The sequence below is a fragment of the Crassostrea angulata genome, chromosome 5 (genome assembly GCF_025612915.1).
Source record: "Crassostrea angulata isolate pt1a10 chromosome 5, ASM2561291v2, whole genome shotgun sequence".
Lineage (NCBI taxonomy): Eukaryota > Metazoa > Mollusca > Bivalvia > Ostreida > Ostreidae > Magallana > Magallana angulata.
Window position 1 is genome coordinate 57,399,274 of NC_069115.1, and position 15,702 is coordinate 57,414,975.

General features: G+C 33.1%; 2 protein-coding genes across 3 annotated transcripts in view; both read left to right on the forward strand.

The window, feature by feature from the left end:
- The first annotated feature begins 989 nt into the window (after positions 1–989).
- On the forward strand, positions 990–13,294 carry LOC128186160 (alcohol dehydrogenase [acceptor]-like). 2 transcript variants are annotated; one of them, XM_052855906.1, is made up of 13 exons: positions 990–1,069; positions 1,633–1,690; positions 2,606–2,730; positions 3,096–3,304; positions 3,740–3,929; positions 4,525–4,656; positions 4,948–5,069; positions 5,169–5,336; positions 6,034–6,172; positions 6,785–6,933; positions 7,290–7,482; positions 8,764–8,995; positions 9,407–13,294. In XM_052855906.1, coding segments are annotated over exons 2-13 (1,827 nt in total). In that variant the 5' UTR covers positions 990–1,069; positions 1,633–1,688; the 3' UTR covers positions 9,573–13,294. The 2 variants fall into 2 exon arrangements, with proteins under 2 accessions (XP_052711866.1, XP_052711867.1); XM_052855907.1 differs by lacking the exon at positions 1,633–1,690 and having other exon boundaries at positions 995–1,069.
- An 886-nt stretch (positions 13,295–14,180) lies between these two features.
- The window catches only part of LOC128184816 (alcohol dehydrogenase [acceptor]-like), a 76,152-nt gene continuing 74,630 nt past the window's right edge, over positions 14,181–15,702 (forward strand). The window contains exon 1 of the mRNA XM_052854417.1: positions 14,181–14,295. The gene's annotated coding sequence lies outside the window, so the exon portion shown is untranslated. The remainder of the gene's footprint in view (positions 14,296–15,702) is intronic.

Below are 15,702 nucleotides of genomic sequence, written 5' to 3' on the forward strand. Positions count from 1 at the left end.
CAGTGTGACCACAACTTATTGAGTTCACTGTCATGTACTGCAGTCTGTAGGGAGGCAGATTTTACGCAAGGACCATAAGTATAGTTTTGGTGTTTGCATTTGCAAAATTAACTCAGTTAACAACATTTTCCCCTTTTATATGCACATAAAACCAAAGTAACAAAAATGTCTTTTTACCGGAAAGTTTGTGGAAAATGTTATCGGCGAAAGGTTATGTCAATTTCTAAGTGGATTTACTGCAGTGAACCATTGTTTACCCCAGTTTTTCTCCCATGGGAGAAACTTTTTTTTATCAGGGTCTGCTGTCAACAGAAGGTTACAATCCAGTCATATTTAAGACTGCAGTGATGCTCTGCGTAAAAAAGCTACAGCATTACTGAATGAAATAACAAGAACACGTGTAGAAGGTGTGTTGAAATTTATTCCCACTTGTGTCCAAGGTAAGGAACACTGTGTGGGTTTGGATACCTTGATCTTACTAACTTTAAATCACACTCGGGCATTACTTGGCGTTGATGGTATACAATATTTGGTCGTCCTTCTCCAAGTCTTTCCTTTTTTCTCTCAAATATTGTTCTACGTCACAGCCTCCAAGATTACTTATGCACTTTATGTAAATCATCAAGTAGTGCACGAACCGTGTCTATATTATCATGTTTATTTTCCTTCGCACTAATAAGTCTACTGTATGCAACACATACACACCTTTCCCTAGGTGCAGGCGTTCAATTCAGGACTTTGACAAGATTCACGTTTATTCTATGTGTACTCAATGCGTGTCATGAGCATTCATATGTAACATTTGTATAAATTAGCTTTGTTTGTAAATAGAAGAAAACACTTTCAGGGCTCAAAATAGCAAATCTCAAGACAAATTTAACCGTCTAACCCCTTTTTTAATACATAACAACATGCAAATGTAATATGTTTCGCTGTACGAATCTCTGCACACGAAGTATAACATATATATAAATAATACGTTGCAGGTTATCAACAAATACGTCGTCGTGCAGACACGAGGGGGACTGTTTTTCTCAATACTTTCAGGCAGCTAGTAGAAAAACAAAAGGTAAATTTTTTTTGTCTATTATTATCAGTTAAGTAAGATCAATAAATATGCTTTTGAAATATGCAATACTTATTATATGAAATAAACAACCTATTTATTGAAGTAAATCAATATATTGCCAAATACTTCTTGCATGGATAATTTACAAGAGGCGACCCTATGATGTATCTTAATGGAAGTATCATGCTGTTAATGTTGCGTGGTTGCAATCCTCGGATATGTTTGGCGGCAGCACTTATAACAGCTGTTGTATTTTTGTTCATATATTTATTATGAACGAGTCTGAAATAAATATGATATCTCGCGAACACATAGACAGATTTGAACCTTATCTTGTTATACATAAAGGTACACTTGCACACAAATTTGTTTATAAGTTTGAAAAAGTGTAATGACCCTTAAAGTAGTGCACCGTGTCCCTCTTGGAAAACCCGACCGTTTATTTTTCATCGTAATATTTTTGTGTCAATGTCCTACATCAGCTATTGTTTACAAACGCTTCAAGGTCTTACTAATAGTATATTGACTTTACTCAGCTGAATGACAAATTATCTGTTGTTTAGATACATAAGACTTGGACACAGATCTCTTCCTAGGACCGAGGACCAGGGGTAGATCTATGTGAGTTCCTCTCATTATACACCTGTGACGTTATACCATTTTTGTAAAGCTGTAAATGACTGTATCATATGTAATTATGTATTCTCACAAACTTTAATTTCAAGACATATTATAAGAATGCAGTTTTTTGCTTATAAAAATCGTGAGTCTTGCTCATCTTGCCGCCCTTGTACAGTAGTATATATTTGCTGGGCGTGGGGAGGGGAAAGGTTCGTTGTTATCATGTTCCTTGCATTAATATATAAACTTGGAGATCGTGAAGAGAAAAAAAGGCGCCGTGGATGAAAAGAATTAAATGTGTCGAAACCTTAATCGCTTGTTTCATACAGGAGGTGACGGTCTATTAACCATGTGTATAAGTTTATGGACCTACTTTATAACCAACAGGCCGACTTTTACTGCAAGAGGCACCGGACAAAATGTGACTAGAAATTTAAAAATAAAAATGAAAACCATATAAATTATTTGGACAATTTGATTAACACACATTCCAAAACTATACAAAATGATTTCAAAGTGATCTAGATTATGAACACCAAGTTATTTTGTTCCATCTGGCTAAGTTTATGTAAACTACACAGGCATTACACTGTATTCAAATTACGTAAATTATTCTAAAGATGATTGAATTAAAAACGATGAAGATTTGATAAAATTGACAAACCTTTTTAATTCATTGAAAAACTCAGTTCATTAATATGTTTGGTGCAGTATTTGCTTTAAAAGCCGAATTAATCTTCATATTCTGTTAGGTCAAAGATAGAATTTTCCGTCTTCATGCGATTATTATTAACAAAAGCGTAAAATCATACGAGTCTTACAAATATGTAGGTGGTCGACTCGTAGCAAAGTCGTTATATAGTCGTCATCTTGGTATCATTTAGCGCTTAGTTAGTTATTTTCTGTATTTTTCAGGATGGCCCAGTCATGGAGTTTGATCGTAGGCGTGATTGGTATATTGTTTTATTTCTACCATAATAAGAGCAAACAATCTGTAGAAGAGTCTATGGTTCTCAATGGAACATATGACTACATTATAGGTAACATATTATACTGTTTTCGTTAAGTACTAAATATTCTTATCTATAAGATATAAGTACTATAATGAAAATACTAAATGCAAAACGAGATAATGATTTGATAAAATTGTAGACATATAAGCATACACCCGAACATCATCGAGGACAAACACAGTCTTATATCGCCATGCCTCTAAAGGATGTTAAAAACAAATCGGGCGTAAAACATATCGACCTGCCAACACTGTTAAAGATATAAATATTGTAAAAAATATATGCCTAAAGAAAGAGAAAAACCTGAAATATTTCACCAACCACTTTTACAGAAAAATGTCCATTTGAAATAAAAAAAAAAAAAAAGATTGTTTCGTTCCTTTATTTAACAGTCGGAGCAGGATCAGCCGGATGTGTCCTTGCAAACCGACTTTCGGAAGATTTGACATCTACGGTGCTTATCGTAGAGGCCGGGGGTTCCGAAGAGGAAAATGAAGTGATGCACATTCCGGCTCTTCCTGGGTTACTACAGAACACAAAACAGGACTGGGCATTTAGAACTGTACCTCAAAAGAAATCATGCCAGGGATTAAAAGATCAGGTGAAATTCTTAACACCAAAAATGATACAGAAATATTTGTATCACTTTTTTATCACATGAAGTGGTCTTTCAGCTACCACATCAAAAGTGACAAAGTAATTGGGAAACGGGATTATATTTTTTCTAACCAAAATGGAAATTGCCTCTAGGATATATTTCAAATGTATAATACATGTGACGGGCTATGTTTTATAGCTATACATTCGGAACATAACTTATTTGAAATACAGAAATACACAAAAAAATAATAACACCCAATGAATATAATCGATGGTTAAAATCAAGAAAAAAAGTAATGGAAAATCACTGAAATATGCGATCATATGTGCACATTTTCTTGAGTAGATTGGTTGATGCTATTAACGAGATACCTATGAAAAGATTAGATTAAAATATTTAGGATCGCTTTTCGTAACTAATACAAATTCTTAATAGAGAAGCGCCTGGCCAAGAGGAAAGGTACTGGGTGGTTCTAGTTCTATCAACTATATGCACTACATTAGGGGGAATCGCTATGACTTTGATGGATGGGTCAAAGAGGGGTGTGAGGGATGGAGCTACAAAGACGTCCTACCCTACTTCATCAAATCGGAAGACAATCAGATTTCTAGGCTCAAGGATTCGGGTATATCTTTTTTCATTTCTTTTCAAAATAGATTTAAATTTATCGTAACATGTAAAATATCTTTTATTTCTTATTTTGTCGGAAAGTTTCGAAATTTTTTATTCAGTTTGATATTATACAGTTTCAATTATACTGTAAGCAATTTTTCCTCTCGCAAACCATCACACCTAAGCAGAGTCTAAATGTCTTGATCTGATATCAAAGGAAGTTTTTTCCACGCATCGGTGTTGCAAGAAATACAAATTAATGTTACAATGAAACAATTTTGAGGGTTTTAACAAAAATATTGAGGGTTTTAAAGTAACGCTTGTAAATCATTCAGAAAGTCTTAAGGACTATATCAATCAGTTATGAACCCTAACCTTAACCCTTAACAATCTTCAACTTTTAATTGACAAAAAAAAATGTTAAGGTAGCAACAAAAAATGGAAATATTCCCAACTTGCAATTAAATATTGTTTTCATGCAACTATAAAACTGTTAAACTATGAACAAATTCTGGCTTTAGTCTAGAAAAATTACATGACCAGAGGGCCTAGTTAACGAATTTAATAGTCAGAACCTATTGTTGTTATGCATGTTGTTTCCCTTTAAGCCTATCACGGAACAGGGGGTCCTCTTGTGGTCAGTGACGGCGTGTCATCGCCTATAAACGACAAAGTGTACAGACGAGGGATGGAGGAGCTGGGATACAAGACAGTGGACTGTAATGGGGAGTCTCAAACAGGTCTGTCAGGAAATTCAAATAAAAAGACTTCGGTCTGAATGACTTTCTTTACAAAATATCATAATTATACATTTTGTTTTAACGTTTTATACTTTATGATAATAACATCGTAACTACCTTTTTAAAAGTTCATGAAACATGAGAAATACTAGTAGATTAATTTATCTAACGGTTTTGGAGAAAAAAAACTTTGTATTTTACAAAATATCCAGAAGCACATTACCCCGACAGCTACCCATTTATTTGTGCTGATTAATTAATTTTCTTTAATATTTTCTATTATAAATGAAGGATTTTGCTTTGGTCAAGAAACGGTCAGAAACGGAGAGAGATGGAGTACGGCCAAAGCGTTTCTAAGACCTGCAATGAATCGTCCCAATCTCCACGTGTCTACAAACTCTCATGTTACAAAGGTATTATTTATATGATGTTGAATATTTGAAAATATTATTTTCTCACCATATACTCAAACACAAATAATTAGACTTACTTGATGTGATACATGATTTCAGATATTGATCGAAAAAGGAAAAGCAGTCGGTATATGGCTTGTAAAGGACAATGTAAAATATACCGTCAAAGCCCGTAAAGAGGTCATACTTTCTGCTGGTGCTGTAAACAGCCCTCAAATTCTGATGTTGTCAGGAATTGGACCAAAAGAGCACCTGTCTTCGTTAAAGGTCGGTCTGATATTGATGAAAACCTTCTATTGACCCGGCCTTCCGACCCTCCCCCCCCCCCCCAAAAAAAGGCAAAGAGTCAAAAAAAAAAAAAGAACAAAGAACAAACAAATCCAAATGAAAACCAAACCAAAAACAAAAAATATTACCATATTTACTTAAAACGTTCATTACCATAAGTTTTTTTGGATCTCCCTCACCATGCCTAGTTCAAGTACACAAAGTAAACTGAGTAAACTAGATCATAAATTTGAATGATGAACTCATTACTTTACTCTTGATAATGATGACCAGATAAAAAAAATGCAACTCTATTTTGTTTCTGTAGAAAAATATTAAGTTTTCGTGTAAATTACCAAAGAGATAATCGAAATAAACATGGTCTTTGATTCATTTTGCTAATAACTGATAAATTGTTGACTAAGGAAAAGTCATTCAACATGTATATTAAAATACTCAATCATTAATATCAATGGCAAAGAGCTCGTAAGTTGTCAGTTAGCTGCCTTGTCCAATTTTGTAATATATTTGGATAATAAAATATGTACAAAACAATCAAGTTGTCAGAACTTATGCCTAAAATCTTTTGTATTTTTTGAAATACAATAAGATATGTTAAAATCAAATTAATTGTTATCTAATGAATGATGTTTTGAACTGACAGCAAAAATAATTGCTTACATGGTTTTATCAACAGATTCCAGTCAAAGTTGATTTACCCGTAGGAAACAACTTGGAGGATCACTTGATGCTTTTCATGATATTTCGAGATAACACATCCTCGGGGTTCAACCCTTCTGATTGGGATGATTTGCAATATAAACTATTCAGATCAGGTATGTTAATTATTTGTTACATCCATAAACATGATTTCTTAAATTTCATACGGAAATTAATTGCAATTCAAAGCTCCATACATACCAAGAGGACTGAAATTAACACAATCCAGTTCTAACCAGTTTATCGATCGGTCTAAATCCTTAAAATCGAAGTAATAACCACGGACCGCAAGATGTGAGCATGATGATGTCAGAGTCAATTTCCAATATAAGACGACTTGGCTTTTTCCTTTATCTTACCACACTGATGTACATTAACACTTATATAGTTAGTTTTACTTACACTATAGACATCAGTTCATAAATTTGTTTTAAGAAAAATGTATATATGTATAAACAATAAATTGCTTTTGTTAATGAATTATGCGGGTTATGATGTAGCAGTTTCTCTACCTTCAAATTCAAGTGAAATCACAAAATTAAGCATATGATTGTTGAAGCATTCGTTCTTTATTTCTTTTTGTGTTCCTTATTTCTTTTTGTGTTCTTTATTTCTTTTTGTGTTATGGCAATACATTTTATGTTTATCTGGTACGTAATTTGATGCACAATTGTTTGCACTAAATAACAAGAAACAAAGGCAAAAGTTTTTTATTTTTCATCTGTAAGGTCCTTTTGGAAAAGTGCACTTGGAGGCTAGTGCATTTTTTGGTGATGACAAGAAAGTTCCTCCCTACTTTCAAGTTTTATTTTACACTATTCAAGCTCGCACAGAATATGCAAGGGAGTTTCAAGGAATGTATAACTATAATCCTCAGGTAGGTTTTCTTAATTATGAATCAATAATACTTTATCCGGTTCTGGTCCTCATGAACTGGCCCCGGGGCCATTAAAGTTAGAGGAGCTCACTTTTGATCTCGGTCTCACTTTTCCACTATATATTCCTTTTGTAAAAGTGAGATTGAGATCAAAAGTGAGCTCGTCTAACTTTTATGGCCCCGGGGCCAGATCTTTGAATTACAGGCAGAACTTTAGGCATTATGGAATTCTCTACGAATATTTAACCGCGTGTTTATTTCTGAAAATTGTTTGGTACTTACAAAGGGAAAACAAAATTAAAGTGGAACGCATCTCTACGGATACTTATGGTTTTGGTTTTACTTTTGTAATTTAGATAATAAAGGGGATGGCCAATTTCTATAAAAGTATATTAGAGAAAGATGAAGGAATGTTCCTGACATGCAATGGTCTTCTCCATCCTAAAAGTAGAGGAACAATTCGACTCCAGAGTGCAGACCCGTTTGATCCGCCTCTTATTGATCCAAACTATTTAGATCACCCGGATGATATAAAGGATTTCTTAAAAGGTGTCGTACTACTTTGATATTAAAATCAAGTTGATATAAAATACCCTTAACGCAAAAAATTGCATGGGAAAAAAGGATCTAGCCACATTTTTTGCCAAGAGTAATTATTGTTTCACATTAAAGGAAACATTTACATATATTCTGTATTTGTTTGATCCGCCCCTTATTGATCCCAACTATCTTGACCATCCAGACGATGTGAAGGATTTCTTAAAAGGTTATCGATTTACTTTGGTACAGAAATATTGAATAACGCTGTGCTATTCAGTCAACTGAAATATGACTGAAAGGTTACTGAAAGGTAACAGGATGGCAGTCAGCTTTATAGACCTGCCGATTGACATTCAGTTGACAAAGCTTCACCCTCTGATGCACTACGCTGAAATAAATATTTATAGTTTGAAATGTGGCAAAGAATTACAATTTGATTTAAAGAATTATGAAAAAGATGTAAAATCGCATAAAAAAGTATCATCTTTTCCTATCTTTGTGTACAGATTCTCGGTAACTTACCTGAATGTCCTTTATGTTTGTGCACCCCGTGTGTGTACAGATTCTCGGTAACTTACCTGAATGTCCTTTATGTTTGTGCACCCCGTGTGTGTACAGATTCTCGGTAACTTACCTGAATGTCCTCTATGTTAAACTTAACAATAAGCATAGGTAAACATTTCTGATCAAACATCTCTTTATGATAGTTGTTGTTGTTGTTGGCTCCCTCCTTTTCTCTTGCATCTATTTAATAGAAAACACAAAACAATTATTTAACAGAACCATAAAACTAACATTTTAAATCATGACATTGAGCATCATTTGATAAAGCGTATTTAGGCTTGTAAAAAATATAATTCATGGTTATTATATCTAGTAACAATAAAGTATTTAGAAGAAATGAAAAAAAATATGCTTAACTAAATTTTAAACATAAATCTTTTTAAGTAACTCATTTGTTATATTATGTAATTATTCAGAACACAAACCGGGATTAGAAATATCATTGAATTTTTTAAAAATGTTTTCTTATGAGTCTTTTTATTTGTTATAAAATTAACATCAATATGCTTTTCTTTGTATCAATATCAAATCAACACCATGCATGATGTGTTTCGTCCAAGAGAAAAAAATGAAAGGAGACGTGTTTCAGATTCCCGCTTTTACAACTTGCTTTTAAATCATATTTGTTTCCAATCTACGCATGTCACTTTTTGCTTTAAAACACTAAAAAGGTTTGTACATTTTCTTTTTACAGTGACGTAAATGTGCTTGTCAATACCTTTGCAGGGTTGAAAGAAATGCTACGATTAGCTAACACCACGGCGTTTAGATCTGTGGGTGCCTCGCCATCTGACCCTTACAAAGAGTACTATCCGCCCTGTAACTCCTTACCCTACCCTTCAGATGAGTACTTGACATGTAGACTAAGACATTATGTGTACACTATATACCACCCGACGTCAACGTGTAGGATGGGAAAAGATGGCGATGATACTGCTGTAGTCGATCTACAACTGAGGTATACTTTTTATGTAAACAATATTTTATTATGCATCACATAAACGGATGAAATAGCATGCATCGCCTGTATAAATCCTCCCTGGGGTGTTCTTGTCTTTGCATCTTTTATATGTGTTTTGAAGTTTATATTTATAATTCTTGATCATAAGATAAAAAAATGATTGCAATGATATATATATATATATATATATATATATATATATATATATATATATTTATATTAAACACCCAACCAATTGATATGGTACAACCATAGTAAATTTTTAGTGTTTTTGACTTTTTCCCAGTTTGATTAAAACGGTGATGCGAATTTGTTTTGAGTATCTTTTAAAGGATACAACATTTACAAGAATTTAAAATTTATTGATCTCGAAATTAATCTTTATAAGTTGTATGGTTACATTTACAGAGTTAAAGGTATCAGCAATCTCCGAGTAGTGGACGCTTCCGTCATGCGCCATGTCACTTCCGGAAATACCAACGCTCCTACCATTATGATAGCGGAAAAAGCGGCAGATATGATTCGAGGAATTGATAGTGTGAAAGATATCCGAAAAAAGACGGAGTTGTTGTAGAGCTTTGTACAGATATATTATTTTTATAGAGAATAATATGTTTTACGGTGCGACCGTTGGGGCGAGCGCAGCATGTGATCAAACAATGAATTATAATAAATTAATAAAATAAAATTAACTACGTGAAATTTGAATGCCAAAAAATAAAACATACCTATTTTTCAGTAAATTTTCATTATTCATAGTTTATAAGATTTGTTATAATTTATTTATTTATATGTAGAACAATAGTTTAATCTCAGATACAATGTTGTTAAATAATAAAGATTTTAATATATAAATATTCATTGCACTGCATCTCCTCTTTTAAGTGATTGTGATTATGATTGATTGATTGATTTCCCCCTTTTTTTTTGCAGTAGACATTTTTTCTTAAACTTATATATAAAACTTGACATATCATAGAGCTCCCCCCATGCGAAAATTTTTTTCATTTTTGTAAATTTATACATCGAAAATCGACTTACCATGGATTTGCCCCTCCACTTAAAAAAAAAATAATTAATGTTTCATTTCATTTTTAATTTACGCTTAAAAATATTTGCTTATCGTGTTAAAAGAATATGGTGTTGTCCCCCCCCCCCCCTCGCATGTAATAAATGGAAGTGAAAATAAAGAAACCATTGAACTGCTAAGAGCTGAAGGATTAGAATTTTCATGATTTATTGTTCTTTTTGCTTGCAAAGATTTTTTGGATGAGGCTGCCATCCACCCCCCCCCCCTTTAAAAAAAGGCGCTGCTACGTATAACGTTACGTTTCAGGAAATTACCGTAATTATAGTGAATAAAATATTTGTGAGCATTCATCCAAATTAGTGCAATTTACAACTGTTTCCTAGCTGTATCTGAAGAAATGTCCTTATTCGTCAGCTGTTCTTTATCTTAGCCTTTGCAAGATTTTAAGAGGATTTTGGTCATTTCAGCAGATTTACAATAACTTCAATTAGAGTAATTTCCCCTTATCAGTGCTTATTGTGACGTCAAAGCTGACGTTGGTTAAGTGTCGTCTTACTCTTTAAAACTCCCCTGAGAAATAAAAGTATGCGAAGTATACTGTTTTATTTACTTAAAAAGCATGATGTTCTTAAAATTACACATCTTATAAGCTTTTCAAAGGTTTTACTTTGATTCTCGGGAGAACGTGATGTTGGAACGTGAGGTTGGAAACCATTGGTACTATGAAATGTGGGTCAAAATTTACTGACTCCGAAAAAATATATCGGATCAATGTGTAAACGTTTGTGACGTCACACGATTATTTTTGATTGAAAGTGTACTGAGGTGAACTTTAGAGGTAACAATGACTGTATGTCGCTTACATCGTTATTGTTTTTACTGTCTAAATTTGTCTTGCTGATTCTCGTGAGAGTGTGAAGTGATAAAAATTGCCATGATTACAGGGAACTACTGGGACGATTAAAACGATGCATTACTGGTCCGATTTACTGACGCCAAAAAAATCCGTTGAATGAATGTGCAACTAGCCCGAATTTTCTATTCACACACGCCTTGCCGGTAGAGCTCGCTTCGCGCCGGCGCTGCGCGCCGGCGAGCTGCGCTCGCTATTAAATCCTTCTATAGATATGTATTTTTTGGTTCAACATATTCATAAGGTTATTTCAATACTTTAGTTTTCTCAAATTACTCGTTGTACAATTTATATTAAATGAAAAGCAAAACGATACCAAATTGTACATGTATAATGTTTTTTCTTTATATCTATATTATTATCTCCTTATAGAATCAAAAAGGCGAAATGTTATCAAATTATTATGCGTTTTATCATCTCCTTGTATTATCATGCGTATGATAATACTGCATGTACCCTTACTTGATTTATATTTTTACAATATTGATAAACGACTTTTGTCCGTTGTCTGTCGTCGTTAGCGTTGGCGGCGTTGTTGTTTTTGTTGACTTTCTAAATTTTCATCTTCTTCTCCAGAACCACTGGGCAGATTTCAACCAAATTTAACAGAAAGCGTCACTGGATAAAGCTTATTCAAGTTTGTTCAAATGAAGGGCCATGCCCTCTTTAAAGGGGAGATAATTTCGAATTATTGAAAATTTGTTCACTTGGTACTTTTAAAAAATCTTCTTCTCAAAAACTTATTGGCCAGAGAAGCTGTAACTTGTATGGAAGCATCCTCAGGTAGTGTAGATTTAAGTTTGTTCAAATCATGGTCCCCGGGGGTTGGGTGGGTCCACAAAGGGGTGGGGGTCAAGTTTTACATAGGAATATATAGAGTAAATCTTTAAAAATCTTCTTCTCAAAAACTTTTTGGCCAGGAAAGCCCAAGTTTGAGTGGAATCATCGTCAGGTAGTGTAGATTCAAGTTTGTTCAAATCATGGTCTGCAGGGGTAGGGCGGAGCCACAATGGGGGAATGGATTTTTACATCGGAATATATACAGAAAATCTTTAAAAATCTTCATCTCAAATCCGATAAGGCCAGGAAAGCTCAAATTTGGGTGGCAGCATCTTCAGATAGTATGGGTTCAAATTTGTTTAAATCATGGTCTCCGGGGGTAGGGTGAGGCCAACGTGGGGAATGAGTTTTTACATAGGATTATACAGAGAAAATCTTTAAAAATCTTCTTTTTTAAAACTATTCGGTCAGAAAAACTCAAACTTGTGTGGAGGCATCCTCAGGTAGTGTAAATTCAAGTTTGCTAAATCCTATCCCTGGGGGTAGGACGGGGCCGCAATGGCGGGATGAAATTTTACATAATAATATATAGAGAAAATCTTTAAAAATATTCTGGTAAAGTTTTTAGTCCAAAAAGCAGTAACTTGTGTGAAAGCACAGGTTGTGCAGATCAAAGTTTGATGAAACCATGATTCCCTAGAGAAAAGTGGGGCCACAAAATGGGGGGTGGGGTATATAGGAAAAGAGAAAAATCTTCTCACAGGTACAACAACAAAAGGGTCTTGGTATTTACCAAAAAAAATATGTGGATAAAAATTGGCAGATTTTAATTTTTTTAGCCAGATCTACCGTACTTAGTTGTCAAGACATTTTAATTTTGATAATGTAATGTTAATTTGATCAGAGTTAAGGCAATTGTTGCTCAGGTGAACGATTTGGCCCCTGGGTCTCTTGCTTTTACGCACGTTTGTAAGTAAGATGTATTGAAAGTTCAGGTGAGCAAGGATGCCTGTACAAAAAATAGTTCATGATTAATAGGTCAAATGCTTTAGGATATAATAGCAAGAGTTAATTGATCATGCACATAAAAATTCACTTTGATTTTCAATATTTTTTTTTAAAATGATATACATGTATATGTTTTAACGATTTCTATTTTTATAACTACTGTATTTATAGTGTTTTCAACAACCATTACATTTGTATAACTACTATACCTCAGCTGACCCTTCCTAACCCGCCTTTGTTGTTTTAATTTGTGATTGATTGACTTGTGTTTTGATAACGAGTAGATATTGATAACGCTAAAGTTAAGTTTGAGTTATACATTTATATTTACATTCAGTGTATATTTCCCCTTATGTTGGCATTGGAACTGTGCGACGTTCAATTTCCTATGAATGCACTTTGCTTATGCGCCATGAGCACAAATATAAACGTCATCATGTGTTTTGAGTATATTTATTTTTGTAAGATTAAATGAAACTTTCAATCTTACATGACCAATTTGATATGTACTTTTGAAAAATAATCATTAAATCATATCTACTCCTTAATAAAAAAGTTCTCTCTACACAGTTTCTCGCACTATATTTTCAGTCGTTGAAGCGAACTAAACAACATGTTAATATGGCTGTTCCATGTATGTTTCAAATCCCTGACTAAGAGCGTAAATAATGGCTTAATCAGACAATATGTTTTATTATATTTTCACGTTAGATACTGAAATCTGATTGGTTTAGACGCAGTTGATAATCCGTTCTATTACCCTCAGCGTTAGCAACACACTTAGCAACGGGTAACACAACGAATTTTTACATGCGCGTAAATCATGCGCGTACGGTTCGCCGTAGAATTCATGTCATTTCTATATAAAAGTAGTAAAAAAATCTCTAAAATTAAGACATTCAGTATAATAAAATAAATAGTGCCTGTTTGGGAGGGTAACAGTTGAAATTGACACCCATCGAAAACCATTGTAAACCGCCACTTCGCGTCGGTTGATAACGGTTTCTTCGGGGTGTCATTGGATCCTCCTTTTTTAGGAATTAATCACATGATATTGAAATTATTAAATTGATTTGCACTTCAATACACCTAACTAATGTACGTGTTACCATTGAAACATGTACATTTGTTATTTCTTCCGTCACTTTTTATGATATTTAATTAAAATATACATACTTGTCAATAAACAATAAAGTACAGTTCATATCGATAAAGGAGAAAAAAGATTTCTTCATTGATACATCATATGTTTATGCACCGGAAAACAAGCATCATAAGCCAATTCAGAATAGGACATGCTTACATCTTTTCTCCATTTAGACGTATTCGGGACACCGCTCAAGTTTTAACGTTATCATCCGTGTTTTTAAAAAATGTTTTTTTTACAATGCAGAAAGCCAATATATTTTTAATTATTGGTTGTGCAATGAAACCTGAATTGGTTGTGGGGCGTTTTAGAACAGACGATCTGGGACTTGATTCATCCCAATGAATGGACGTAGTTTGTATTTTAAGAAGGTATTTTTAATTATCGAAGTGGCGGAGCAGTACTTGGAACAAAGTAAAGTGAGTCATTTTTTTTTTATTTCTTCAAACACCGATAATGTAAGAATATTTTTCAGATTGTCACGTTTATTCTCGATCACGTTCTTGTTTTTGTTTTGAGCAACTAATGTACACCTTTTATTTATACGTGCGTATTGTCAAAGAGGAACATTAAAAAATATGACATACTTACGTTATCAGAACAAAGCATCAATATTAATTGTTACATGCCAGAACCATAAAAAATACATTTGCAAATAAAATATACGCCGTTTCAAGGTAAATCTTGTTAAATAGTCATTTAAAAAAAGGTGTCCCCAAAAAGTGTGCCACATTATTCACTAAAGGTTTATTCGCTAAAGGTTTATTAGCGTATGTTAAATGGTTACTTTTATATAGGTTACTGATGACATACAAAAGAGTCCACTAATACACTTTCATAAGTTTAATAATTAAACAAGACAGATATAACGCTTCACCATTTGATTTTAAACGGTAGCTCACACCCGAACAGAATTAACCCTATCCCGTTTTCCCTTGTTGCTTGTTTTTGGGTTTTTTCCCTTCTTCGTTATTTATTTAAAAAAAAAATAAAGAAGAAGGCTTGTTTTTTAATACGGTTTGAATATTAACTAATTTAAAACTGTTTAGTTCATTGACTTAAGGCTGCAAGTACATAAATTTTGTCAATCACTATTTTGACAATTTACCTTTCCTATCATTTATGCGAAGTTTTCAATCTCTTTAATTAATTTTTAATTCAAAGTCAGCATCAATTGTTACCTTGATGTTAAAATTGGGATTTTTCTGACATTTATTGAAAAAAAAAAACTTTGTGACAAAAACGATGAATTTTCATTGGTAATAAGGTAATACTGGTTCAATTTAAAAAAGAAATGATAATTTGAATGTTTACATGAATAGGTGACAGCAATTTTTAAGAACTGAATTAAATGAAATGAGAAAGCTTTTATGACGTTGGCAAAATAATTGATTTCTTAAAAAAATGTCCATTCTTTTGAAAAAACGTAATAACAATATCAATATATGAACACACGAAAACCATTTTCACGCCTAACGAAACAATAAACAAAATAAAAACGTCAGTCCCTTGTGTTGGCCTTTAAAGAACTATATATGTGATATAAGTTAAATAAGGCCCCAATAATTTGGCATTTTTTCAAGTGTTTCGGGTACAATAAAATCTTATGTTATTTTTTAGAAGAGTTGATATAAAATATATTTTTTACCTATTTATTCGATTTATTTGCACTCACTGGCAGTATATGACGTCAGAAGTCACGTTATTTCTATATTTCAATCGAAATCAGTAAAAATTGACATTTTTCTTATCTTTTTACGAATGGAAAATAGAGAGCGCATGCCTAAACAAGGAAATTTTTTTTGTCACTTATTAGTCCTGTTTAG

Excerpts from the sequence above, each read along its gene's own strand:
- LOC128186160 (XM_052855906.1), top strand. Across the intron at positions 3,930-4,524 it reads TTCTAGGCTCAAGGATTCGG|CCTATCACGGAACAGGGGGT; the intron begins GTATATCTTTTT and ends TTTCCCTTTAAG. Across the intron at positions 4,657-4,947 it reads TAATGGGGAGTCTCAAACAG|GATTTTGCTTTGGTCAAGAA; the intron begins GTCTGTCAGGAA and ends TTATAAATGAAG.